The sequence below is a fragment of the Dryobates pubescens genome, chromosome 18 (assembly GCF_014839835.1).
Source record: "Dryobates pubescens isolate bDryPub1 chromosome 18, bDryPub1.pri, whole genome shotgun sequence".
NCBI lineage: Eukaryota > Metazoa > Chordata > Aves > Piciformes > Picidae > Dryobates > Dryobates pubescens.
In genome coordinates, this window is record NC_071629.1 from 21700722 (window position 1) to 21724616 (window position 23895).

The following is a 23895-nucleotide window of genomic DNA, read 5'->3' on the forward strand; positions in this document are numbered from 1 at the left end:
GGAGGCTGGAAGGGGGCTTGTGGAGCCAGCTTGTGCAATCATAGAATCATAAAGGTTGGAAAAGACCTCTGAGATCATCAACCCAACACAACCACATGTGCTGAAACATGCCCCCAAAGTGCCATGCACACGTTTCATGAACACCTCCAAGGGATGGGGACTCCACCACCTCCCTGGGCAGCTTATTCCAATCCCTGACCACTCTTGCAGCAAAGATATTATTCTTCATGTCCAACCTAACCCTCCCCTGGTGCAACGTGAGATCATTTCCTTTTGTCTTTTCACTTGTTACCTGGGAGAAAAGACCAACCCTCACCTCACTGCAACCACCTTTTCAGGGAGCTATGGAGAGCCATGAGGTCTCCCCTCAGCCTCCTCCAGACTAAACACCCCCAGCCCCCTCTGCTGCTCCTTCCCCGCCCTGTTCTCCAGACCCTTCCCCAGCTTTGTTGCCCTTCTCTGGACCTACTCCAGCTCCTCAGTGTCCTTCTTGGAGTGAGGGCCCCAAAAAACTGAAGGAGCTGTGGCTTCACTAGGACCCAGTACAGGGGCACAAACATTTCTCTGCTCCTGCTGGTCACATCATTGCTGACCCAGGCCAGGATGCTGGTGCCCTTCTTGGCCACCTGGGCACACCCTAGCCCATGCTCAGCCGGCTGTCAACCTGCATCCCCTCCGGGTCTTTCTCTACCAGGCAACTTTTCAGCCACTCTACCCCCAGCCTAGGTGCTGGGGCTGAGTGCCGGTGCGGAGCTGTCCGGGCGGGGTGCCGGGGCTGGGTGCCGGTGCGGAGCTGTCCGGGCGGGGTGCCGGGGCTGGGTGCCGGTGCGGAGCTGTCCGGGCGGGGTGCCGGGGCTGGGTGCCGGTGCGGAGCTGTCCGGGCGGGGTGCCGGGGCTGGGTGCCGGTGCGGAGCTGTTCGGGCGGGGTGCCGGGGCTGGGTGCCGGTGCGGAGCTGTCCGGGCGGGGTGCCGGGGCGGTGTGCCGGGGCTGGGTGCCGGGGCTGGGTGCCGGTGCGCAGCTGTCCGGGCGGGGTGCCGGGGCTGGGTGCCGGGGCTGGGTGCCGGTGCGCAGCTGTCCGGGCGGGGTGCCGGGGCTGGGTGCCGGTGCGGAGCTGTCCGGGTGGGGTGCCGGGGCTGGGTGCCGGGGCTGGGTGCCGGTGCGCAGCTGTCCGGGCGGGGTGCCGGGGCTGGGTGCCGGTGCGGAGCTGGCGGGGCGGGGTGCCGGGGCTGGGTGCCGGTGCGGAGCTGTCCGGGCGGGGTGCCGGGGCGGTGTGCCGGGGCTGGGTGCCGGGGCTGGGTGCCGGTGCGCAGCTGTCCGGGCGGGGTGCCGGGGCTGGGTGCCGGGGCTGGGTGCCGGTGCGCAGCTGTCCGGGCGGGGTGCCGGGGCTGGGTGCCGGGGCTGGGTGCCGGTGCGGAGCTGTCCGGGTGGGGTGCCGGGGCTGGGTGCCGGGGCTGGGTGCCGGTGCGCAGCTGTCCGGGCGGGGTGCCGGGGCTGGGTGCCGGTGCGGAGCTGGCGGGGCGGGGTGCCGGGGCTGGGTGCCGGTGCGCAGCTGTCCGGGCGGGGTGCCGGGGCTGGGTGCCGGTGCGCAGCTGTCCGGGCGGGGTGCCGGGGCTGGGTGCCGGTGCGCAGCTGTCCGGGCGGGGTGCCGGGGCTGGGTGCCGGTGCGCAGCTGTCCGGGCGGGGTGCCGGCACATTCCGGGCAGGCGCAGTGGGGCAGGGGCGGCGGCAGTGCGCTCGGAGCCCATGGAGGCAGCGGGGCCGCAGGCGACAGCGCTCCCCGCGGGGGAGCCGCAGGCGGGAGCCGAGGAGATTGACATGTCTCTGGGTAGGTCCGGCGGGAGCCGAGGGCCCCTGCCCGGGCGGGGGGCGCTGGAGGGGCTGCGGAGTGGTGCGAGGCGCGGGGCGCCCGGCGGGGCCGGCTCTGGCCGCGGGGTTCGCAGAGCGCTGGGGCGGGCAGGAGCGGGCCGAGGGGCGGATGTGGTCCTCGGAGCGCTGTTTGACCCCGGCTCGCCTGCTGCCGGCTCCGGAGGAAGGGGACAGGGCAGGGGAGCGGAGGGAAGTGGAGGCGACGAAGGAGCCGAGGGGGAGCAATGTGGGCGGCAAGCCCCTCTGTGCCCGGCGGGCGTCAGGGCCGCGGGTGGGGGAGGCGGACGCCAGGAGCCCGCCGCCGAGAGAGCTGCGGCCATGTCCTGCCTGCCCTATTTATAGCCTCTGCCCCTGCGAAGGCATTCCCTGGCACGGGGCACGGCAGCGCCGCGCACGCTGCTGCCCTTCCAGGCGCTCCGGCCGCCTGGGCTCCGGCGCTCGGCGGTGGATGGCTGTTGACAGCTCTGCAGCACTGGGTCAGCTTCTTCACTGAAACCTCATGGCATTCCTTCCCAGCAGTGAGCCACTTGTCAGGAATAGCAGAACACAGTCATAGAATGGTTGTGGTTGGAAAAGACCTTTAAGATCGAGGAGCCCAGCCATGCTTTAACTCTATCAAAGCTCGTGCTAAACTATGGCCCTCAGCACCACATCTCTGCAACTCTGAAGCACCTCCAGGGATGGGAATTCAACCACCCCCCTGGGCAGCCTGTTCTGGTCTTTGAGAAGCCTTTTAGTGAAGAAATTTCTTCTCATGCTCAACCTAAACCTTCCCTGGGGCAGCTTGAGACGATTTTCTCTCATTATTACTTGTTACTAGAGAGAAGATACTGACCTCTGCTTCAGGCTTACCTCCTTTCAGGGAGCTGTAGAGAGCCATGAGGTCTCTCCTCAGCCTCCTCCAGACTAAACACCTCCAGTTCCTTCAGCTGCTCCTCACCATCCCTGTTCTCCAGACCCTTCACCAGCTTTGTTGCCCTTCTCTGGACAGCCTCTAGCACCTCAGTGTTTCACTTTGCAAACATTTTTCCACTGCAAACTCAGTGTTCCCTGGTTGATACACCATGTTTTAGTGATGCTGTGAGCACCATTTACAGCAGTCTTGGGTCCCTCATTTTCCACTGACTTTTCCCCATGGTGTTGCATGCCCCTTCTCTGTTTGCTGACCTGCCATATTCCTTTTGCTTCTGCTTTCCCTTAGTGCTTCCCTTGGTCACACCTCCTGTGGTCCATATCCATAGTCCATAATACACCTTACTCAGGGCAACAGAGAGAACTGGGAAAGAAGAGTCCAGGTGAAAAACTGACACTTTCACTGTCAGGTGCTTTTTCCCCCTGTGCTTTCAGATATCTTGGGCCTTAATTGAGTTTGCAGTCATAGGAAAGTGCAGGAGTTACTCTAAAGCTGCTCTGATGGATGTAATTCTGTCTTGAGGGCATAGGGATTCCTTAAGTGACTTCTGAGGATCCCTTCCATCACAGAATTGTCAGGGTTGGAAGGGACTCCAAGGATCATCCAGTTCTAACCCACCTGCCATGGGCAGGGACACCCTCCACTAGATCAAGTTGCCCAGAGCCACATCCAGCCTGGCCTTAAATCCTCCAGGCATGAGGCTTCTACCACCTCCCTGGGCAACCTGTTCCAGTGTCTCACCACCGTGCTGGGGAGCAACTTCTTCCTGATGTCTAATCTGTATCTCCCCTCCTCTAGCTTGGATGCATTCCCCCCAGTCCTATCACTCCCTGACACCCTTTAAAGTCCTTCAGCAGCTTTCTTGTAGCCCCCTTCAGATATTGGAAGGCCACAGTGAGGTCTCCTTGGAGCCTGCTCTTCTCCAAACTGAACCACCCCAACTCTCTCAGCCTGTCCTCATAGGAGAGGAGCTCTGATCACCTTTGTGGCCCTTCTCTGGACACATCCATACTGGTATTGTATTGATGGGTGCAGAAAGGCTCAGCTCATACCCAGCCCAAAAAAGCCACTGAAAGGTGGCAGGCTGGGCAGCTGAGCATTCCACCTGCTCTCCGTTCCTAGTGAGCTCTTCCTTGCGCTGTAGGTCTCCGAGCCTTGCATGCCGCTGTCCACTTTCCCGCAGAGTGAGCAGGGATGCTGCAGATCTGCTCCTGAGCAGCCTGTGCCCCAAATAGCACATATCCCAGAGGCACACTTAGCGAAGAACAGCGGTGTGTTCATGGCAGGAACGTTGCACAGCCTCTCTCCATGTGCTCTCCTGCTGGCAGGCTTGATGGAGAGCTCACAAAAGCGGTCACGCACCTCCTTCTTGCATCAGCTCCGGTGCCTTGGCCCTGGGCTTTGTATTCATTTGGACCCAGGAGTTTCTTGATAGGAAATGACAAGTGGCAAGCACTGGAGGTAAGAAGGGCTGGCCATGACAATCACCCATTGAGAGCTAATGGAACTTCTCTGCTTCCTTCCCCTCCAGTGATTCATTCAAGAGCTGGAGTAGCCACTGACTGGGAAAAGGCCTGATCTGGGCAGGTCTTCCCTTGCTGGTTTGTTAAAGTTATTACTTGCTAAATGTCTTCTGTAGTGTTTGAAGTTAAAAGAAGGCATTAATATGGATTAGTGAGGATATATCCCTTTGCCTTTCCTCTTTATCACAACAGCTTGAATTAAGATCCCCTTGATTTCAGACCAGCTCCTTGAGAGCTGAGAGGCTTTGAGCTGTTTATTAGCAGATGTCTGCATGTAAAAGTAGTTTGGACATGGTCCAGATACCTCAGCTTCCAGTGCTGGCTTTTCAGGAGTTAAAATCTTGTTCAGGGTGGGCATGAGCTATCAGAATCCTCTCAGGTGTGTTCTGGATGCTGCAGGTGGATCATCACTTTCCCTTCTGCTCTCTCTGTTGTGAAACACAGCACTTCCCTGCAGCTTAGGGCACGTGCAGCTGGTTCACAGGATCACAGATCACAGGATGTCAGGGGTTGGAAGGGACCTCTGGAGATCATCAAGTCCAAGCCCCCTGCCAGAGCAGGGCCAGAGAATCCAGCACAGGTCACACAGGAACACATCCAGATGGGGCTGGAAAGGCTCCAGGGAAGGAGACTCCACAACCTCTCTGGGCAGCCTGCTCCAGGGCTCTGTGACCCTCACAGGGAAGAAGTTCCTCCTCATGTTGAGATGGAACCTCCTGTGCTGCAGTTTCTATCCATTGCCCCTTGGCCTATCCCAGGGTGCAACTGAGCAGAGCCTGTCCCCTCCCTCCTGACCCCCAGCCCTCAGATATCTATAGACATTGATCAGATCCCCTTTCAGTCTTCTCCTCTCCAGACTAAACAGCCCCAGGGCTCTCAGTCTCTCCTCCCCAGGCAGTGCTGCAGTCCCTTCAGCATCCTTGGAGCCCTCCCTTGGACTCTCTCTGCTGGTGACAGCAGCATTGCCTGGGGCAGCACCTGGGATACGTTGGCTGGGGTTGAACTGGTGAAGTACAGCAGCAGAACATCCTTAGGAGAAACTTGATGTCATCTTCTCAGTGCTGCTAATGTAGTTTCAAACCAAATGTGTCTAAAGTCATAGGGAGAGCAATTGGTTGTTTCATGCAGGCTCTGTGCCTGGGGAACTGCATTTGGATGGTGTCTTGCAAAGAAAGTGTCTTGCAGTTCTTTGAACAGCTCAGTTGAGTTCATTTTTCAGGGCTGTCTGAGAAGATGATTGGGTGAAGGGACTTGAGGGACATTGGCAGGACATCCCAGGTCCATTTTGCTGCTGTTTCATAGCCCTTCTGTGCTGGGGCAGCGAAGGGTATGCAGAGGTGTGAGGTGCCTGGTGCCAGCACTGGTATTGCAGCAGCACAGGAGCTGGCTGGTTGCAGAGAGCTGTTCAGGCTTCCCAGCACACCTTACTGCTGCTGGCAGCAGGGCAAGCATGGAAATCAAATCAAATCAATGTGTCCATCCCTCAGCATGAGGGCTGGCTCCTTAGCTGCAGTGCAGACAGGTCTGCATGGGAGAATCCAAGAGCTGCAGAGGAGAGCAGGCACCCCCTGCATGGTCCTCTTATAACTGGGATGTTCTCCCTCTGCCTCACCAGTGGCAGAGGCTAAGAGGTTCTTGATCAGGAGCACCTACCCCAGAGAGTCAGAAAATCAGGGGTCAGGCCCTGAAGACTGTGCAGCTTAAAATACAAAGTGCTGTTGGCATTCACTGCATGTCCTGCATCCCTTTGCTTTGCTGCTTTTTGAGCCAGAGAGGTTGATGGCCTCAGACTTCACCTGATACCACGAAGGGCTTAGAAGCTTGCTCTGTGTTTTTAAAGCCCTGAGCAAAGACAAGCAGGTAGCTGACTCCAGGAGATGGGAATTGAAAGGAAACCATCCTGCAGCCTCCTGGTGAGCCATGAGTCTTTGCAGGAACATGATGTCCCCTTTTTGACAGTTGTTCTAGACCAGTGAGATTCCTTCCCTGCAGCCATCACATTGCAGTCCTCGTTGCTCCAAGCTTTAGTTTTCCCCTTTACAGAGGTAGGGACTGGGGGCACACTGCTCCCACTTGTGCCTGCAGGACATTAAGAAGTGTTTGTGTCGTTTACACACCAGGGACATGTCCTCTGCATGGGGCAGTGCCTGTGTCCCACGCAGGGCAGGGGGAGCCCTTGGAGCAGCCATCACAGTGCAGGTGCACTCATGGGGTGCTTCTGATTATTCTCCCAGCTCTGACCACCTCTCTCACAGTCTCCCAAGTCAGATGTTCTCAGGAAGTGTTCTCTGCCCCAGCACTGAGCTTCTGCTGTCCCTGCAAGGCATATTCATGGGGAATCTGCTAGATGGGATCTCTCAGTGGGACACAGGGCTGAAATCTGTCCTGCACATGGTAGAGAGGTGCTGGGTGACAGCACATTTTGAACTGATTTGCTGCACTCTAATCTCCAGGCTGCAGGAGCTGAGTCAGTTGATCCTATACTTTCTGAGCTAAGCTTCAGCATTTATTGTCCATCCAGTGCTGATTACAGAACCACAAGCTCTGCTTTCACTGGGGACAATCACCACAGAATCACAGAGTAGTGGGGGTTGGAAAGGACCTGTGAAGGTCATCGAGTCCAAACCCCCTGCCAGAGCAGGATCACTTAAAGCAGGTCACATAGGAAGGCATCCAGGTGGGCCTTGAAAGTCTCCAGAGATGGAGACTCCACAACCTCTCTGGGGAGCCTGCTGCAGGGCTCTGCCACCCTCGAAGTCAAGAAGTTTCCTCTCATGTTTAGGATGGAACTTCCTGTGTTCAAGTTTGTGCCCATCACTCCTTGTCCTATCACTGGGGACCACTGAGCAGAGCCTGGCCCCATCTTCCTGCCCCCCACCCCTCAGATATTTGTAGGCAATGCTCAGATCCCCCTCAGGCTCCTCTCCTCCAGGCGACCCAGCCCCAGCTCTCGAGCTGCAAGCACCAGAACGGGGAATCCCTGTCGGTGGAAAGCAGAGGGTTGATGTGTTTTCCCCTTTGCCATTTTGGTCTAGATGACATCATCAAACGCCACAGGAATGAGCAGCCAGATGCCAGCACCGCGGGGGATGGGCAAAGGCAGGCGGTGAAGAGCAGGAACTCGGCGTACGGGTACGGGCGGCCCCGCTTCCGCGCCTGGACGCAGAGGAGTCCGCAAGGTGGGTGAGCTCCTCGGGCTGCTGCACGCCTGCCCAGCTGCAGGACACAGGCTGCAGCCCTCCAGCCCTTCTCCTCTCTAATTGCTCTGTGTGAGTAAGATGTCCTCGGGCTCTGAAGAGCTTTTCTCTCCGACACAATGGAAGACCAGGGCCCTTTCAGAGCAGAAATTCATCCCTCTGGCTCCCTTCCACCCTCTTCTGAATTACTAATGCAAAGTGACTTAATATCCATTCTCTATTCCCTCTTGGCTTTGCATATTTTAATTATGCCTTTCCCTAATCCTCTTTTTCCCCCCTCCCCCCCAGCCCCCAGAACACACTTAAATTACCTCTTCAGTGCACGCCTTTGATGGCTCAGTTAGTGGAGCTGATGTGGCCTTTTTGCCGAGCATGCTGGTTTTCCTGGTGAGCTTTTCCACCATACCCAGTGGTCACACACTAATCTCCTTGCTTCCACCACCTTGTGTCTACAACCCCAACGTGAGCTGCTGCACTAACTGCCACCTCTCTCAAAATTCTGCCCTCTTTTTTTGGTCTTTTAATGACTGCTAAGCCACCTCTCTGAAGATTTCAGTGACAGGTTGCAGCAGTCTCTTTGCAGCCTTCCTCTGGAGCACCGGTGAGCACATCAGGACAGTGGGATCCATAGATAAGGGATGGCCTATCATAGAATTAACCAGGTTGGAAAAGACCTCCTAGATCATCAAGTCCAACCTATCACCCAGCACCATCTGATCAACTAAACCATGGCACCAAGTGCCTCATCCAGGCTCTTCCTAAACACCTCCAGTGATGGAGACCCAACCACCTCCCTGGGGAGCACATCCCAATGGCCAATTACTCTTTCTGGGAAGAACTTCCCAACATCCAGCCTAAACCTCCCCTGACACAGCTTGAGCCTGTGTCCTCTTGTTCTGGTGCTGGGTGCCTGGGAGAAGAGACCAACCCCCACCTGGCTACAACCTCCCTTCAGGGAGTTGGAGAGAGCAAGAAGGTCTCCCCTGAGCCTCCTCTTCTGCAGGCTAAGCAACCCCAGCTCCCTCAGCCTCTCCTCACAGGGCTGTGCTCCAGACCCCTCCCCAGCTTTGTTGCCCTTCTCTGGACACCTTCCAGCAGCTCAACCTCCTTCCTAACCTGAGGAGCCCAGAACTGGACACAGGACTCAAGGTGTGGCCTAACCAGTGCTGATCCCAGGGCAGCATGACTTCCCTGCTCCTGCTGGCCACACTGTTCCTGATGCAGGCCAGGATGCCATTGGCCTTCTTGGCTTCCTTGGCACACTGCTGGCTCATGTTAAGCTGCTGTCAATCAGCACCCCCAGGTCCCTCTCTGCCTGGCTGCTCTCAGCCACTCTGCCCCCAGCCTGTAGCACTGCCTGGGGTTGCTGTGGCCAATGTGCAGAACCTGGCACTTGGATGTGTTCAATCTCCTGCCCTTGGCCTCTACCCATCTGTGCAGCCTGGCAAGGTCCCTCTGCAGAGCCTCTCTACCCTCCAGCAGATCAACTCCTGCCCCCAGCTTGGTGTCATCTGCAAATTTACTGCTGATGGACTCCATCCCCTCCTCCAGATCATCAATAAAGGCATTGAATAGGATCAGCCCAACGCTGATCCCTGGGGATCCCTCTGGATCACATCCCTATGGATGTGATATATCTGGACTGCTGTAAGGCCTTTAACACTGTCCCCCACAATGTCCTGCTGGCTAAGCTGGAGAGATGTGGATTTGCTGGGTGGACTGTTCAGTGGATAAGTAACTGGCTGGCTGGTCACATCCAGAGGGTGGTGCTCAATGGCTTTAAGTCCAGCTGGAGGGCAGTGACAGTGGGGTCCCTCAGGGGTCCATACTGGGATCTGAGCTCTTTCCTATTTTTATCCATGACAGTGAGATTGAGAGCACCATCAGCAAGGGTGCAGATGACTCCAAGCTGAGTGGTGGTATCAATACACCAGAGGGATGGGACATCATCCAGAAGGACCTGGGCAAGCTGGAGAGGTGGCCCAGGGGAACCTCATGAGGTTCTACAAGAGCAAGTGCAGGGCTCTGCACCTGAGTGGGAATAATCCTCATTATAAATACAGGCTGGGGAAGAAGGGGATAGAAAGCAGCCCTGTGGAAAAGGACTTGGGGGTGCTGGTGGGGGAGAAGCTGGCCAGGAGCAGGCAGGGTGAGCTTGCAGCACAGAAGGCAAATCCCAGCCTGGGCTGCATCCAAGGCAGTGTGGCCAGTGATCCAGAGAGGGGATTCTGACACTTTGCTCTGCTGAGATCTCACCTGCAGTGCTGTGTGCAGCTCTGGAGCCCTCAGGACATGGACCTGATGGAGCAGGTCCAGAGGAGGGACATGAAAATGATCAGAGTACTGGAGCAGTTCTACTATGAGGACAGGCTGAGGGAGCTGGGGGTGTTCAGCCTGGAGAAGAGAAGGCTCTGGGGACATCTAATAGCAGCCTGCCAGGACCTGAAGGGGGCTACAAGAAGGATAGAAACTGTTTGCAAAGGCCTGCAGGGACAGGACTAGGGGCAGTGGCTTCAAACCAGAGCAGAGCAGATTGAGATTGGATGTTAGGAACAAGTTCTGCACCAAGAGGGTGGTGGAACACTGGAACAGGTTGCCCAGGGAGGTGCTTGCGGCTCCATCCCTGGAGATATTGAAGGTGAGGCTGGACAGGGCTCTGGGCAACCTGATCTAGTTGGGGATGTCCCTGCTGGCTGCAGGGATGTCAGACTGGATGTCCTTTGGAGGTCCCTTCTGGCCTGGACCATTCTATGATGGCTGGGAGCAATCCTGCCTGTCTCTGATCTGCCTCTCACTCTCATGTTTTGGTCTCCACTACATATTGCTTTAGCAAGAATTAAACAGAATGATGGCAATTGCCCTTTGGACATTGATTTCTCTGTCAAAAACAGAGGCTTTGATATTCTTCCATGCTCAAGCAACTGCTGCATGCAGAGCCAAGTCAAAGAGACAGAGTGGGACTTTTTACCTGTTCCTTAGAAGTACTTTCTTGTCCATTTACAGAATTATTTCTGCTAATCTTAATATTTCTAAGCATTTAACTGAGTCTGAATTCAGCCCTGCCTCATAGAAGCATAGAATTCTTTGGGTTGGAAGGGACCTTCAAAGCTCAGCCAGTCCAACCCCCCTGCAGTCAGCAGGGACATCCCCAACTAGATCAGGTTGCCCAGAGCCTCACCTTGAATATCTCCAGGGATGGAGCCTCAACCACTTCTCTGGGCAACCTGTTCCAGTGTTCCATGATCCTCATGGTGCAGAACTTGTTCCTGACATCCAATCTAAATCTGCTCTGCTCTCATTTCAAACCATTGCCCCTCATCCTATCACTGCAGGCCTTTGGGAACAGTCCCTCTGCAGCCTTCTTGTAGCCCCTTCAGGTACTGGCAGGCTGCTCTAAGCTCTCCCTGGAGCCTGCAGAACCTCACTGTGTTGTGTGGTGCTGGTGTCAGTAGCAGCTTTGGGAAGCTCAGCACAACTGGGAGTTTATCCCCTGAGCTTTCAGAGGTTCATTTCATTTTGGTCCCTGCTGAAATGTAGTCCTTTCCAAGCTGAGATGTGGGAACCACTGTCAAAATGGGCACCACCAACCAGCCCAGCACTGTGATGACAGAGGGTGGAGAAGGAGGTTTTGTTAGAATGGGGTGGAGTGGAATGGAATGGAATGGAATAGAATAGAATTAACCAGGTTGGAAGAGACCTTTGAGATCATCAAGTCCAACCTATCACCCAACACCATCTGATCAACTAAACCATGGCACCAGGCACCCCATCCAGTCTCCTCCTAAACATCTCCACTGATGGTGACTCCACCACCTCCCTGTGCAGACCATTCCAATGGGCAATCACTCTCTCTATGAAGAAGTTCTTCCTGACATCCAGTCTAAACCTCCCCTGGCACAGCTTGAGACTGTGTCCTCTTGTTCTGGTGCTGCTTGCCTGGGAGAAGAGACCAGCCCCCACGTAGCTACAACCTCCCTTCAGGGAGTTGGAGAGAGCAAAACTGTTGCTTGAACCAGCAAGAGAATGCATGGCAGTGAAGTGCTGGTATCCCTCCTGGACAGTGGCTTCAAGCATCTCCCCTTGTGGGGGAAAGATCATTTTATAAGGAGAAGAAATTTGACTTTCAGATCTCCTCAGAAAAGAAAATAGAAGCCTGTCAGGCATTGCTGCTTCTCCTCAGGCAGGACACAGTCCCTTCTGGCCCACCCAGGTGTGCTCAACACCAGGCTCTGAGCCTGCACCTGCAGGGGGTGGGGGTCTTCCCCAGGTGCTGATGCTGTGAGGGTTCATTCAGGTGTTCCTTCATAAACATCTGCAGAGATGGAACCTCCCACGTGTCACACCACACAGGGCCAGGCCTTGGGCCCCAGCTGGTGCACACAGGGTACCCCTTGGAGCCTGATGGCTCTGTCATCAGTTATTTGCCCTGCTGAGGTCTGTCTGAGTGCACTGCTGAGCAGAGGCTCCTTAATGGGAACTGACTGGGAGGGGGATGGTTTGCTAGCCAGGGCTGCCTTCTGCATCAGGCCCTCCTGAGGTGCCAGTGAGGGAAAGGCAGCCAAGCTCACTCTGTCTTGCTGCAGAGATGTCCTCTCCAGGGGGCAGGAGAGCTGTGTTGCACAGCTTGGTGGCCTGCAAGCAGGCAAGAGAGAGATGGGCAAGCCAAGGGTGGTTGTTGAAGGGAACAGGAAAGGAAAAAGCAAACTGTGGGGACACCACCAGGTGGGGAAACAAAGGGCTTTTAAATACAGTGAGACCACATCTGGTCAAAAAGGCACAGACTGCCAAAACTCAGGTGTTTGGGAGAGGAACATTTAGACATCTGCACTTCTGCTGGGGAGGGGACATGATCTGCAAGGGAGGTAACTACAAGCAACAGTGCTGCAGGGTCCAGTTCTGGGCCCCTCAGGTTAGGAAAGGTGTTGAGATGCTGGAAGGTGTCCAGAGAAGGGCAACAAAGCTGGGGAGGGGTCTGGAGCACAGCCCTCTGAGGAGAGGGAGCTGGGGTTGCTTAGCCTGCAGAAGAGGAGGCTCAGGGGAGACCTTCTTGCTCTCTCCAACTCCCTGAAGGGAGATTGTAGCCAGGTGGGGGTTGGTCTCTTCTCCCAGGCACCCAGCACCAGAACAAGAGGACACAGTCTCAAGCTGTGCCAGGGGAAGTTTAGGCTGGAGGTGAGGAGAAAGTTCTTCCCAGCAAGAGAGATTGGCCATTGGGATGTGCTGCCCAGGGAGGTGGTGGAGTCATCATCCCTGGAGGTGTTTAGGAAGAGCCTGGATGAGGCACTTGGTGCCATGGTTTAGTTGCTCAGATGGTGCTGGGTGATAGGTTGGACTTGATGATCTCAGAGGTCTTTTCCAACCTGGTTTATTCTATTCTATTCTATTCTATTCTATTCTATTCTATTCTATTCTATTCTATTCTATTCTATTCCTTTTCTATCCTATTCCTTTTCTATTCTATTCCTTTTCTATTTCTATTTCCTATTCTATTCCTTTTCTATTCCTTTTCTATTTCTATTTCCTATTCTGTTCCATTCCTATTCCATTCCTATTGTATTGTATTCTATTCTATTCTATTCTGTTTCTATTTCCCATTCCATTCCATTCCATTCCATTCCATTCCATTCCATTCCATTCCATTCCATTCCATTCCATTCCATTCCATTCCATTCCATTCCATTCCATTCCATTCCTGCACACCCCCAACCTGCACCCTCGGCCACAGGGAGCAAAGCACCCAACCTACTGCTCAGGGGGTGCTTCCCACAGGCCTGCCTTGGGGCCCTTTTATTTGAGAGCCAGAGCAGCTCAGATCATCTTCACTTGCATTCCTGTGTCAGCAGCCTGCCCTGCTCCAGCCCTGGGGCTGGAGCCTTCATTAATCACTGCGGTGGTGGCCCCTGACGGCGCTGTCACCGCTGCCTCCCAGCACTTCACTTCTAATTGCTGCAAGTCATTAGTGATTGCTGTGATGTAGGAATCAATGGCACAGGATCAATAGCTGTGTCTGACTGCTCTGTGGTTTGTATCACAGAGGTTCTGCTCTACAGAATCACAGAAGCATTCAGGTTGGAAGAGACCCTCAGGATCACCAAGTCCAACCCAGAACCCTGCTCTGCAAGGGTCACCCCCAAACCATAGCCCCAGGCACCACATCCCATTTCTTCTCATGCCCAACCTAAACCTCCCCTGGTGCATCCTGAGGCCATTTTCTCTCAGCCTGCCACTTGTTACTAAGGGAGAAGAGACCAACACCCACCTGGCTCCAACCTCCTTTCAGGTAGTTGTAAAGAGCAAGAAGGTCTCCTCTCAGCTTCCTTTCTCCAGGCTGAACACCCCCAGTTCTCTCAGCTGCTCCTCATATGTCAAGCTAAACCAAGCAAATTGTAAATGAATATATATACATTAAAATGATGGTCCAGTCTTCACCAATCAAGTGTTCTGAAGTGGGCACTCAGATTCAACAAGGGCAAGTGTAGAGTCTTGCCCCTTGGAAAGAACAACCCCAGGGAGCAGCAGAGGTTGGGGACTGAGCTGCTGGAGAGCAGTGAAGGGGGAAAGGACCTGGGGGGTCCTGGTGGATGGGAGGTTGGCCATGAGCTCTTGTGGCCATGAAGGCTGAGGGCAGCCTGGGGTGCATTAGAAGGGCTGTGGTTAGCAGGTCAGAGAGGTTCTCCTGCCCCTCTGCTCTGCCCTGCTGAGGCCACAGCTGGAATCTTGTGTCCAGTTCTGGGCCCCTCAGCTCAAGAAGGAGCTCAGGGAACTGCTGGAGAGAGTCCAGCACAGAGCCACAAACATAATGAAGGGAGTGGAACATCTTCCTCACAAGGAGAGAGTGAGAGAGCTGAGGCTCTTTAGATGTGCAGGGTGAGTGCCCAGAGGCTGGAGCCAGGCTCTGCTGGGTGCTGCCCAGTGCCAGCACAAGGGGCAGTGGTGGAAGCTGAGGCAGAGGAAGTGCCATGGACACAGGAGGAAACATTTTGTCCCTGTGAGTGTGACAGAGCCCTGGAGCAGGCTGCCCAGGGGGGCTGTGGAGTCTCTCTCTCTGGAGATATTCCAACCCCACCTGGCTGTGTTCCTGTGTGATCTGCTCTAGGTGACCCTGCTCTGGCAAGGGGTTGGACTGGATGAGCTTTTGAGGTCCCTTCCAGCCCCTGGCATCCTGTGATTCTGTGAAATGAAAATGATGGACCACTCTTCCCTTACCAAGTGCTCTAATTTGGGCACTGAGATCTATTCCAGGCTGCTGCATGTTGGCCTCTGGATGCTGGAGTTTCTTGCCTGTCTGTATCCAAAGGCATCTTCCACTCACAGTTAATTCCTAGCAGTGAGAGCTCTGACAGCAGACTGACAGGTTTCCTGATGAGAGCATGCCTGCCTTTATTAGGAATCCTTTCTGTATTCTCTCCAATCAAATAATGTGCTTGTCAGTCTTCCCTGAGACGTTGGAAGGATAAATTATTCATTGCTCTGCAAGATTCCTTTCTCCTTCTGCAATAAATGGACTTTGATTCTTGCTCCACTCTTTATATTGCTGCTCCTATAGCACAGAATAGAATCGTTTAGGTTGGAAAAGACCTCCAAGATCATCAAGTCCAGCCATTAACCCTGCTCTGCTATCTCCACCATGTTCCATCTCAGCTGCTCAAGCAAAGGCAAAACCTTGTGAAATTAAAGGCTGTTGTCCATATGAGGTAAAAGGCTGAGTTCTGCTCCTCCCTTCCCCAAACATCCCAGGCTGACTCCCCCCAGCTACCACACTGCAGAGCTCAGTAGCACCTCACACCAGCAGAGGTCATACCCTTGGCACACCTGGAGCAGCTCTGGGATGAGCAGAGGCTCAGAGGCCTGGGGCTGTTCAGCCTGGAGAAGAGCAGCCTGAGAGGGGATCTGATCAATGCTGATGAATAGGTAAAGGGTGAAGGTCATGAAGATGGACTTGGGCTCTTCTCAGTGGTATCCAGTGATAGGACAAGGGGCAACAGGCACCAACTGGTTTCACACCAGGAGGTTTCACTTGAACATAAGGGAAAATTTCTTTGGTGTGAGGGTGCTGGAGCCCTGGAGCAGGCTGCACAGAGAGGTTGTGGAGTCTCCTTCCATGGAGAGTTTCAAAGCCCAGCTGGACATTGGCATCCTGGGCAACCTGCTCTTTAGCAGGGGGGTTGGGCTGGATGATCTCTGGAGGTCTTTTCCAACCCCCAGCATTCTGTGATTCTGTAATAACCTCTTCAGCATCTCTAAGTCCTACCCTAACCCACTTACAACAGGAAGCACATCCCCCTGATCTGTTAGTTACCCTTGTAATCCACTGGCAAAGTTGTCATCCTGGCTTGGAGTTTTGAGAGGCTGCTAAAACCAGGGGTTTGTTTTCACAGGACCTAAAGGTTTCAGAAGAGGCTTTGGACAGCAGCAGTTCAGTGGGAGGCAGTTCAGGAATGCAGTGCCCAGGCCCAGGAGAAAAGCAGCAGCTGCCTTCAGTGGAGTCAGCCCTTTGAATCGCCAGGTATCAGCTCAAGAGGTAGGGGGGAAGGGAGGCACAGCCCTTCCCAAATGGCCTGTGGAAATCATAGGATCAATGACTCAGGTTGGAAGGGACCTCAGAGATCATCTGCTCCAAGCCCCCTACCGTGGGCAGGGACACCTCTCCACTTGGTTGCTGCTGGCCTCATCCAACCTGGCCTTAAACACCTCCAGGCAGGAGGCAACCACAGCCTCCTTGGGCAGCCTGTTCCAGTGTCTCACCACCCTTGTACTGAAGAGCTTAGTCCTCAGCTCCAGTCTAACCCTGCTCTCCCTCAGCTTCAAACCATTCCCCCTTGGCCTAGCTCCAGACACCCTCAGCAAAAGTCTCTCTGCAGCTTCCTGCAGGATCCCTTCAGGTCCTGGCAGGCAGCTCTGAGGTCCCCCTGGAGCCTTCTCCTCTCCAGGCTGCACAGCCCCAGCTCCCTCAGCCTGGCCTCACAGCAGAGCTGCTCCAGCCCTTGGGTCATCTTTGTGGCCTCCTCTGGCCTCTCTCCAGCAGCTCTGTGTCCTTCTGCTGGGGACACCAGAACTGGAGGCAGGATTGGAGGTGAGGTCTGAGCAGAGCAGAGGCAAGGGGCAGAATCTCCTGGCTCCAAACCTTGTCCTTGCCTAGACACCCTCATGAAAAGTCCCTCCCCCAGCCTTCCTGCAGGACCCCTTTATCTGCTGGCTTTTATAACCCTGGATCACCCCAAGGACCAACTGACATAATAAATTCACAGGCACCATCTTTGATATGCCTGTGGAGAGCATTTGTATGCAGGGGTGAGTGCAGACACATGCATGGAAAAGCAAGCCATTTCCCAGCTGGCTTTAGGAGCTTTTGCCTGGGCATCATTTCACTGAACCACTTCCCATGGGTTTCATTCTCAAAGCATCTTCTTAAGGGATTGAAACACATTCCCATGAAACAAAACACACCCCAGATTCCTTCTCATCTAATCCTAACTGAGGAGGAAGGATGTTAAGGTTCACCATTATTTGTCCTCCACCCAGAGCATTCTCTGAGGTCCCAGGCTTCAGAGACACACCTTTCACTAGGGAGTGGATATCCCTCACCCACCCTGAGACACTGATTCCCAGGACTGTGGCAGCCATGGACCAGATTGCCCACAGGCTGCAGTGTAAAATGCAGTGCTTGTTTTCATCCCTGCCTTTCCCTTTTTTCCAATGCAAATGTCTAGGTCTCCTCTCTGCTCAAAAAGACCTAAAAAAACCCCCAAACCCCAACAACCAAAGCTGAAATATTCTCAGTGGATTTGGGAGTTATTTTTAAGACTCCAGACATGGGCAGGGGAAAGCTGTGCTCAGCACTGCAGTGATTTCTGCTGCTTCCTTCTGAGTGTTGCTAATATTACACTGGCTTGGTGTAGAAGGGGAAAAATCACAGAATCATGGAATTGCTTTGATTGGAAAAGCCTTCTGAAATCATCCAGTCCAGCCCTCAACCCAACCCCACCATGGCCACTAAACCCTGGCCCCAAGTGCCATGGCCACAGGTTTCTTGAACCCCTCCAGGGATGGGGACTCCACCACCTCCCCGGGCAGCCTCTGCCAATCCCTGACCACTCTTGCACCAAAGACATTTTTCTTCATCTCCAACCTAACCCTCCCCTGGTGCAACCTAAGGCCATTTCCTCTCATCCTGTCACTTGTTACTAGAGAGGAGAGACCAACCCCACCTCACTCCAACCTCCTTTCAGGGAGCTGTAGAGAGTCAGAAGGTCTCACTTAGCCCCTTCATCTATAGGCTCAACACCCCCAGCTCCCTCAGCTGCTCCTCCCCAGCCCTGTTCTCCAGACCCTTTCCCAGCTTTGTTGCCCTTCTCTGGACCTGCTTCAGCTCCTCAATGTCCTTCTTGGAGTGAGGGGCCCAAAACTGAACACATACCTCTATGAGAGGGGGTTGTTTTTTTCCTGCCCAGCTGGAAACCCACTCAGCTTTTAAAAAGCCAGCAGAGTGGTGACCATGATGTCACATTTAATGGCTTTGCCCTGGGGCTATAAAGAGAGCCCTAAGCTGAGCATGCATATGCATGGAGTGTGGCTGTTCCTGAAAGGAAAGTCTGCAGTGACTCAGAGATTAGAATCATAGAGTTGTCAGGGTTGGAAGGGACCTCAAGGATGATCCAGTCCCATCCCCCCTGCCATGGGCAGGGACACCTCACACTACAGCAGGTTGCTCACAGCCACATCCAGCTTGGCCTTAAAAACCCCCAGGGCTGAGGCTTCCAGCACCTCCCTGGGCAACCTGTGCCAGTCTCTCACCACCCTCATGGGGAACAACTTCTTGGCAGCCAATCTGAATCTCCCCACTTCTAGCTTTGCTCCATGCTGAGTGAGGCTGGGTATTAACAGAAAGGAATAAGCAGTTGCTAGGGGGCATAACTCTACAGCAGCTTCCCTTTGGCAGGAATAAACCAAGTGGGAAGAATGTGGAAACACATCCCAGTTGGTGGGTGGTAGCTGTGGTGGTAGTTGTCCCCCAGAAGTAAGCATGAGGGAGCCTGGGGCAGATTGTACCAGCAGTACCTACACTGCCAGAGGCTCTTCTGATGGCCTTCCTGCCCCCAGGCTTGGACCAAGGTTTAGGTTGGAGATGAGGAAAAATGTCTTTGCTGCAGGAGTGGTCAGGGATTGGCACAGGCTGCCCAGGGAGGTGGTGGAGTCCCCATCCCTGGGAGGTGTTCAAGGAACCTGTGGCCATGGCACTTGGGGGCCATGGTTTAGTGGCCATGGTGGGGTTGGGTTGCTGCTTGGACTCAATAATTTTCAGAGTTCTTTTCCAACCCAAAGTACTCTATCATTCTGTGTCTGAGAGCAGCCAGGGGAGTGCTGCAGTGTCAGCCATCAGCCCTGCGGGTTGGAGGCTTGGATTTACCCCTGGGCACAGAAAATACCAGGGAAGTGCCCAGGCAGAAGTGGGCAGGACAGCTACAGGTCGCCTCCTGTGCTCACTCCCTCTGTGAGCAGCAAGGTTGTGGCAGGTGCTGAGCTCTTGCTGCTGTTTCAGGACAGGAACAACGATGCCTTTGCCAAGAGCAGCAGCGGTGGGCAGCCAGAGGGACGGCGACGGCCACCCCCGGGCCCCAAGAGATTCGGTGCCGCTGCTGCCAGCACCCAGGCCTCAGGGAGAAGGTAAAGTCTTTGGTAACTCTGGGCTGTCCCCTGGGCAGCTCCTGGGGCTCTGCTCTTGGTCTGTGCCAGATGGGAGGGGCTGCAGCCATGAGGTGAGAAAAACACCCCTGAGATGTTAGGAAAGCACTGGGGACTGAATCAGCCTGGTGGGGACAGTTGAGGGTCCAGGTGCTGGCTCTGTCGTTGGGCTTCAGAGAGCGCGAGGAACCTGACCAGGCATTGTTGTCAATCTTTGCCACCTTGGGGAAAGCTTTTGCAGGGTGAAAGAGTCTTTATTTTCACAAAGGCAGGAAGTAGAGATTCCAGCCATAAGGGGCAGGCAGGCAGAGGGAGTCTGTCCCACTGAAGCTACACCCCAGGAGCTGTGAGGAAGGTGAGCTGCCAAGTGCTGGGCACAGCCTCGGTGCCTGTTGGTCCCTGTGTTCTCTGAGCTGGAAAGAAAGCAACCCCATCTTTGTCTGAGTAGAGCAGGGACTGATGACCTCCAGAGCTCCCTTCTGAGCAGGTTTTTTTTCCTGCTGTATGTTTCCCATGGTGTTTGTAAGGAGCAGAGTTCAGAGCAGACAATGTTTTGTGTGAGCAGAAAAGCAAAGGCCTCTGAAATGCTTTGCTGGCAGAAAAACCTGCGGGGCTGAGCTTGGTAACACACAGCCTCATCTGCTTCTCCTGCTGCTTTTCAGTACCACACTGGGTTAGGTGTTTGAGTTGTTATCCTTCAGGAGAGACCTGCCATCATAGTCACCTCTGTGCTTTCTTTGTCTCTCCCCTCTGCTGAGCAGGGGACCAGGCTTCCAGCAGAAGCGGATGCAGCAGCGGTTCAACAAAGCCAACTTTCAGAGAGGGGTCAGTACCCAGACAGCTTCTCTGCACCCTGCTGATGCTGGCAAGCCTTTCACACATTGATACAATGGCTTGGGTTGGAAGGGGCCCTAAAGATCATCTGCTTCCTAGAGATATCTGCTTCCATGGGCAGGGACACCTCCCACCAGCCCAGGTTGCTTAAGGCTTCATCCAACCTGGCCTTCAACACCGCCAGGGAGGAGGCAGCCACAGCCTCCCTGGGCAACCTGTGCCAGTCTCACCACCCTCACTCTAAAGAATTTTTTCCCAATCTCCAGTCTCAATCTCCTCTCTTCCAGCTCAGAGCCATTGTCCCTCATGCTGGCACTCCCAGCCCTTGTCAGAAGTCCCTCCTCAGCTCTCCTGTAAACCCTTCAGGTCCTGGAAGGCTGCTTTAAGGTCTCCCTAGAGCCTTTTCTTTTCCAGGCTGAACAGCCCCAACTCCCTCATCCTGTCCCTCTAAGGGAGGTTCTCCAGCCCTCTGATCATCTTTTTGGCCTTCTCTGTACCTTCTCCAGCAATTCCATGTCCCTCTTAGGCTGGGGACCCCAGAACTGGAAGCAGTGCTCCTGAGGGCAGAGTTAGAGGGGGGAGGATCACCCTCCTCATCCTGCTGGCTTTACCTTTTACTGCCCTTTTCCCAGTGCTATCTTTGCTTCCAAAAGTAAATGGGGGAGATGGGTGGCTTCAGCAATGAATATATTCCCAGCAGCATTCCTACATTCCTGGGTTTTTTTCAGGACAGCCAATTGTGAGTACAGCTTAATATCCTGGCAACCGAAAGAGAAAAGCTGGGAAGGTGATAAAAGTAAACTGTGCAGCAGCACAAGCAGGGTGAGGTGAAGCCAGCAGGGACCCCCCAAATTAGCAACTTTCTGGACAGCATGCAAGGCAAGAGCTGTTCAGGTACCCCAGATGAAGCAGTGGGGGGAGAATCATTGTTTCTGAAAGCTAATGAAGGCTTTGTGGTTTCTCCTCTGAACCTATGTCCCAGCAGATGGATGCTAACGGCCAAGCGAAACCAGTGAGGCTGAGAAGGTAATTGGTGACCCGAGGCACCCTGCAAGCCTGCCGTGTTCTTTCAGGCTGGAATCACAGCTGGCTGCCTCTCCCTGTCTTGGCAGGTGGAAGGTGAAGCCCAGCCCTGCAGCGGTCCTGACGGTTTCTGTGGCTAATCCCCAGGCAGGCCAGAGCGGCACGTAAGTGACCGAGGGGATTTGGAAGGGTGGGAGCCCCTCAAGAGCCACTGCCAAGCATCCCTGCTGCCATGCCACCTGCACAGGCACTGGTTGCAGACCCAGAATGGTTAGCAAATCATGACCCCTTCCCTTTCTGCTGTATCAGCCATTCAGTGAGACCTGGACAGGCTTAGAGCTGGGCAGAGAGGAACCTGATGAGGTTCAGCAAGGATAAGGGCAGAGTTCTGCACCTGGGAAGGAAGAACAAACTGCGGCAGCACAGGCTGGGAGGGGATCTGCTGGAGAGCAGCCTTGGGGAGAAGGACCTGGGAGTGCTGCTGGACAACAAGTTCTGCATGGGACAGCAATGTGTCCTGGTGGCCAAGAAGGCCAATGGGGTCCTGGGGGTCATTCAGAGGAGTGTGGCCAGCAGAGCCAGGGAGGTTCTCCTCCCCCTCTGCTCTGCCCTGCTTGAGACCTCACCTGGAATATTGCATCCAGCTCTGGGCTCCCCAGTTCAAGAAGGACAGGGATCTGCTGGAGAGAGTCCAAGGGAGGGCTACAAGGATGCTGAAGGGACTACAGCACTGCCTGGGGAGGAGAGGCTGAGAGCCCTGGGGCTGTTTAGTCTGGAGAGGAGAAGGCTGAGAGGGATCTGATCAATGTCTATCAATATCTGAGGGCTGGAGGCCAGGAGGGAGGGGACAGCTCTGCTCACTTGTGCCCTGGGATAGGCCAAGGGGCAATGGATAGAAACTCCAGCACAGGAGGTTCCACCTCAAGATGAGGAGGAACTTCTTCACTGTGAGGGTCCCAGATCCCTGGAGCAGGCTGCCCAGAGAGGTTGTGGAGTCTCCTTCTGTGGAGCCTTTCCAGCCCTGTCTGGATGTGTTCCTGTGCAACCTGTGCTGGATTCTATGCTCCTGCTCTGGCAGGGGGGTTGGATGATCTCCTGAGGTCCCTTCCAACCCCTAACATCCTGTGAGCCTGTGAGCTCAGCCAGGCTGCTGTGAGACATGCCATGGGATGTATGGGATGTGCAGGTGTCTCCCTTGTTACCTGCTGGTTTGGAGAAGACAGGGAGGGAGCTGCTTTAGCATCCTGAGTGACTGCAGCCCTGTGCTTTCCCTAGGCCTGGGTACCAGCGCCCGTTCCTGCGAAGCCAGAGGCCCCCTCCGCGGCTGGCCAAGCCCCAGCCCAAGGGGGTGCTGCTGAGGTTCAACTTCCGTGCCATGGCCAACCAGGTAGAGGACTGTCAATGGGCCAGGAGGCACCTTGCAGCCTGCAGCAGCCCTGCCACTAAGCTGCTAACACCACGCTCAGGTTTTGGGGGCTGCCAGCTGGGTCTGTGTAGCGTGACCCAGCGGGAGGGCCCTGCCACCGCCCTGGCCGGGCTGCTCACACAACTGAAGGCACCTGAGAAGACTGTTCAGCAGCTACAGACTCAGCCCAGTTTCCCACCCTCTGTTGGCCCCTCTTGGCCTGCCCCTGTGCTTGCTCAGAGCTGGGAGATGCTGCTTGTGAGCGCTCCTGGGCAGGGAAACTGTTTTACTGTCAGTGCTCCCCACTTGCCCGAGACACATTCTAGGCTTTGCTCTCTCTTTGCTCTGGTGACCTTCTTGGTGCCAGCCAAGTGTGGTCCAAGAGCCCTGGGGGCAGGCCAGAGATCTTCCTCCACCATCTTCGGGGACGGCGTTTGTTACCTGGACAGCTTGGTTGTACTGGGTGCCTTGTGCCGGAATGCCACCTGCTTGCTCCTTGCTCGTGCCAAGGACGCCCAGTGCCTAGGTGCTGGGTGCCGCTGGGAGGTGTGCCAGCCTGCTGAGCTCCTTGCCTCCGTGTGCTGAGTGGTGCAGTGACTAACCGGCTGCCAAGCAGCGTCCTGGCCCGCGGGCTCTAATCCGTGCCCTGGCCCGGGGCACGGCACTGACTGGCTCTCCTTTCCCTGCAGACCAGCCTGACGCTGGATGAGAGGTTCTCTGGGCTGAGGAACCGGCGGCGCTTCCCGGCGGCCCGCAGCTCCGGCCGGACGGTCACCATGGCCTAGCAGCGCTGCTCGCCCGGCCCCTGCCCGCGGCGGGGCCCCCTGGGCGGCTCAATAAAGCTCCGTAGATTTCCTCTGAGATAGCTGCTTGGCAGCGTGCCCCTTTCCTTCCTTACCTGCAGAGTGAGCGAGCGAGGGGTGAGGGCAGGGATGGGGCAGGGGGAGAGTCGGGGCCGGAACGCAGGGCAGGTGGGATGCGAGCGGGACGGTGGAGGGGGATGAGCAGAGATGGACTTGCTGGGAGCGCTCTGCCAGGGAGTCGTGGGGCTGGCAGCAGCCCTTGCCAGGACATCCTGTGCTGCCTGGGGTGCCTCCTGCAAGAGGAAGGGTGCCCAGCTCCAAGCCATACCCGTGGAGCCTTCCCTGCGTTGTGGCGTGGGTGGGATGGGGTTGAAGACGCTGTGCCAGCCTGCGTGGGAGGCAGAGCAGGGAGCAGAGCAGGTGTGGAGCTGAGGGCAGTGCCCCAGCAGTGGCTCCAGCAGGGCTGCTCCAGCTGCCTGCGTTCCCTCCTAGCACCCAGCTGCCTGCCACGTTTGCTGTGTGCAGCCTCCCTGCCCCGAGGTTTGCAATGTGAGACCAGCCTGGAGACGTCTGCCCTGCCCCGAAAGCTAGGCCTGAGGACCCTGCATCCTCTTTGGTTTGCTGCTCTGGCTGCCACTGCTGGGCTGG

General features: G+C 55.4%; 1 protein-coding gene across 4 annotated transcripts; it reads left to right on the forward strand.

Annotated features, from left to right (window-relative positions):
* The first annotated feature begins 1717 nt into the window (after nt 1-1717).
* Nucleotides 1718-23891, forward strand: LOC104303633 (UAP56-interacting factor). 4 transcript variants are annotated; one of them, XM_054169681.1, is made up of 9 exons: nt 1718-1826; nt 7339-7482; nt 15879-16021; nt 19040-19164; nt 19944-20007; nt 20999-21042; nt 21129-21203; nt 22315-22426; nt 23134-23891. In XM_054169681.1, exons 1-9 carry the CDS (start codon nt 1745-1747, stop codon nt 23227-23229), a joined length of 885 nt encoding a protein of 294 aa, XP_054025656.1. In that variant the 5' UTR covers nt 1718-1744; the 3' UTR covers nt 23230-23891. The 4 variants fall into 4 exon arrangements, with proteins under 4 accessions (XP_054025656.1, XP_054025652.1, XP_054025653.1 ...); XM_054169677.1 differs by having other exon boundaries at nt 22315-23236; XM_054169678.1 differs by having other exon boundaries at nt 21002-21042; nt 22315-23236.
* Nucleotides 23892-23895: the final 4 nt, after the last annotated feature.

Excerpts from the sequence above, each read along its gene's own strand:
- LOC104303633 (XM_054169677.1), top strand. The coding sequence starts at position 1,745 with ATGGAGGCAGCGGGGCCGCAGGCGACAGCGCTCCCCGCGGGGGAGCCG. Across the intron at positions 19,165-19,943 it reads ACCCAGGCCTCAGGGAGAAG|GGGACCAGGCTTCCAGCAGA; the intron begins GTAAAGTCTTTG and ends TCTGCTGAGCAG. Across the intron at positions 20,008-20,998 it reads AAGCCAACTTTCAGAGAGGG|CAGATGGATGCTAACGGCCA; the intron begins GTCAGTACCCAG and ends CCTATGTCCCAG.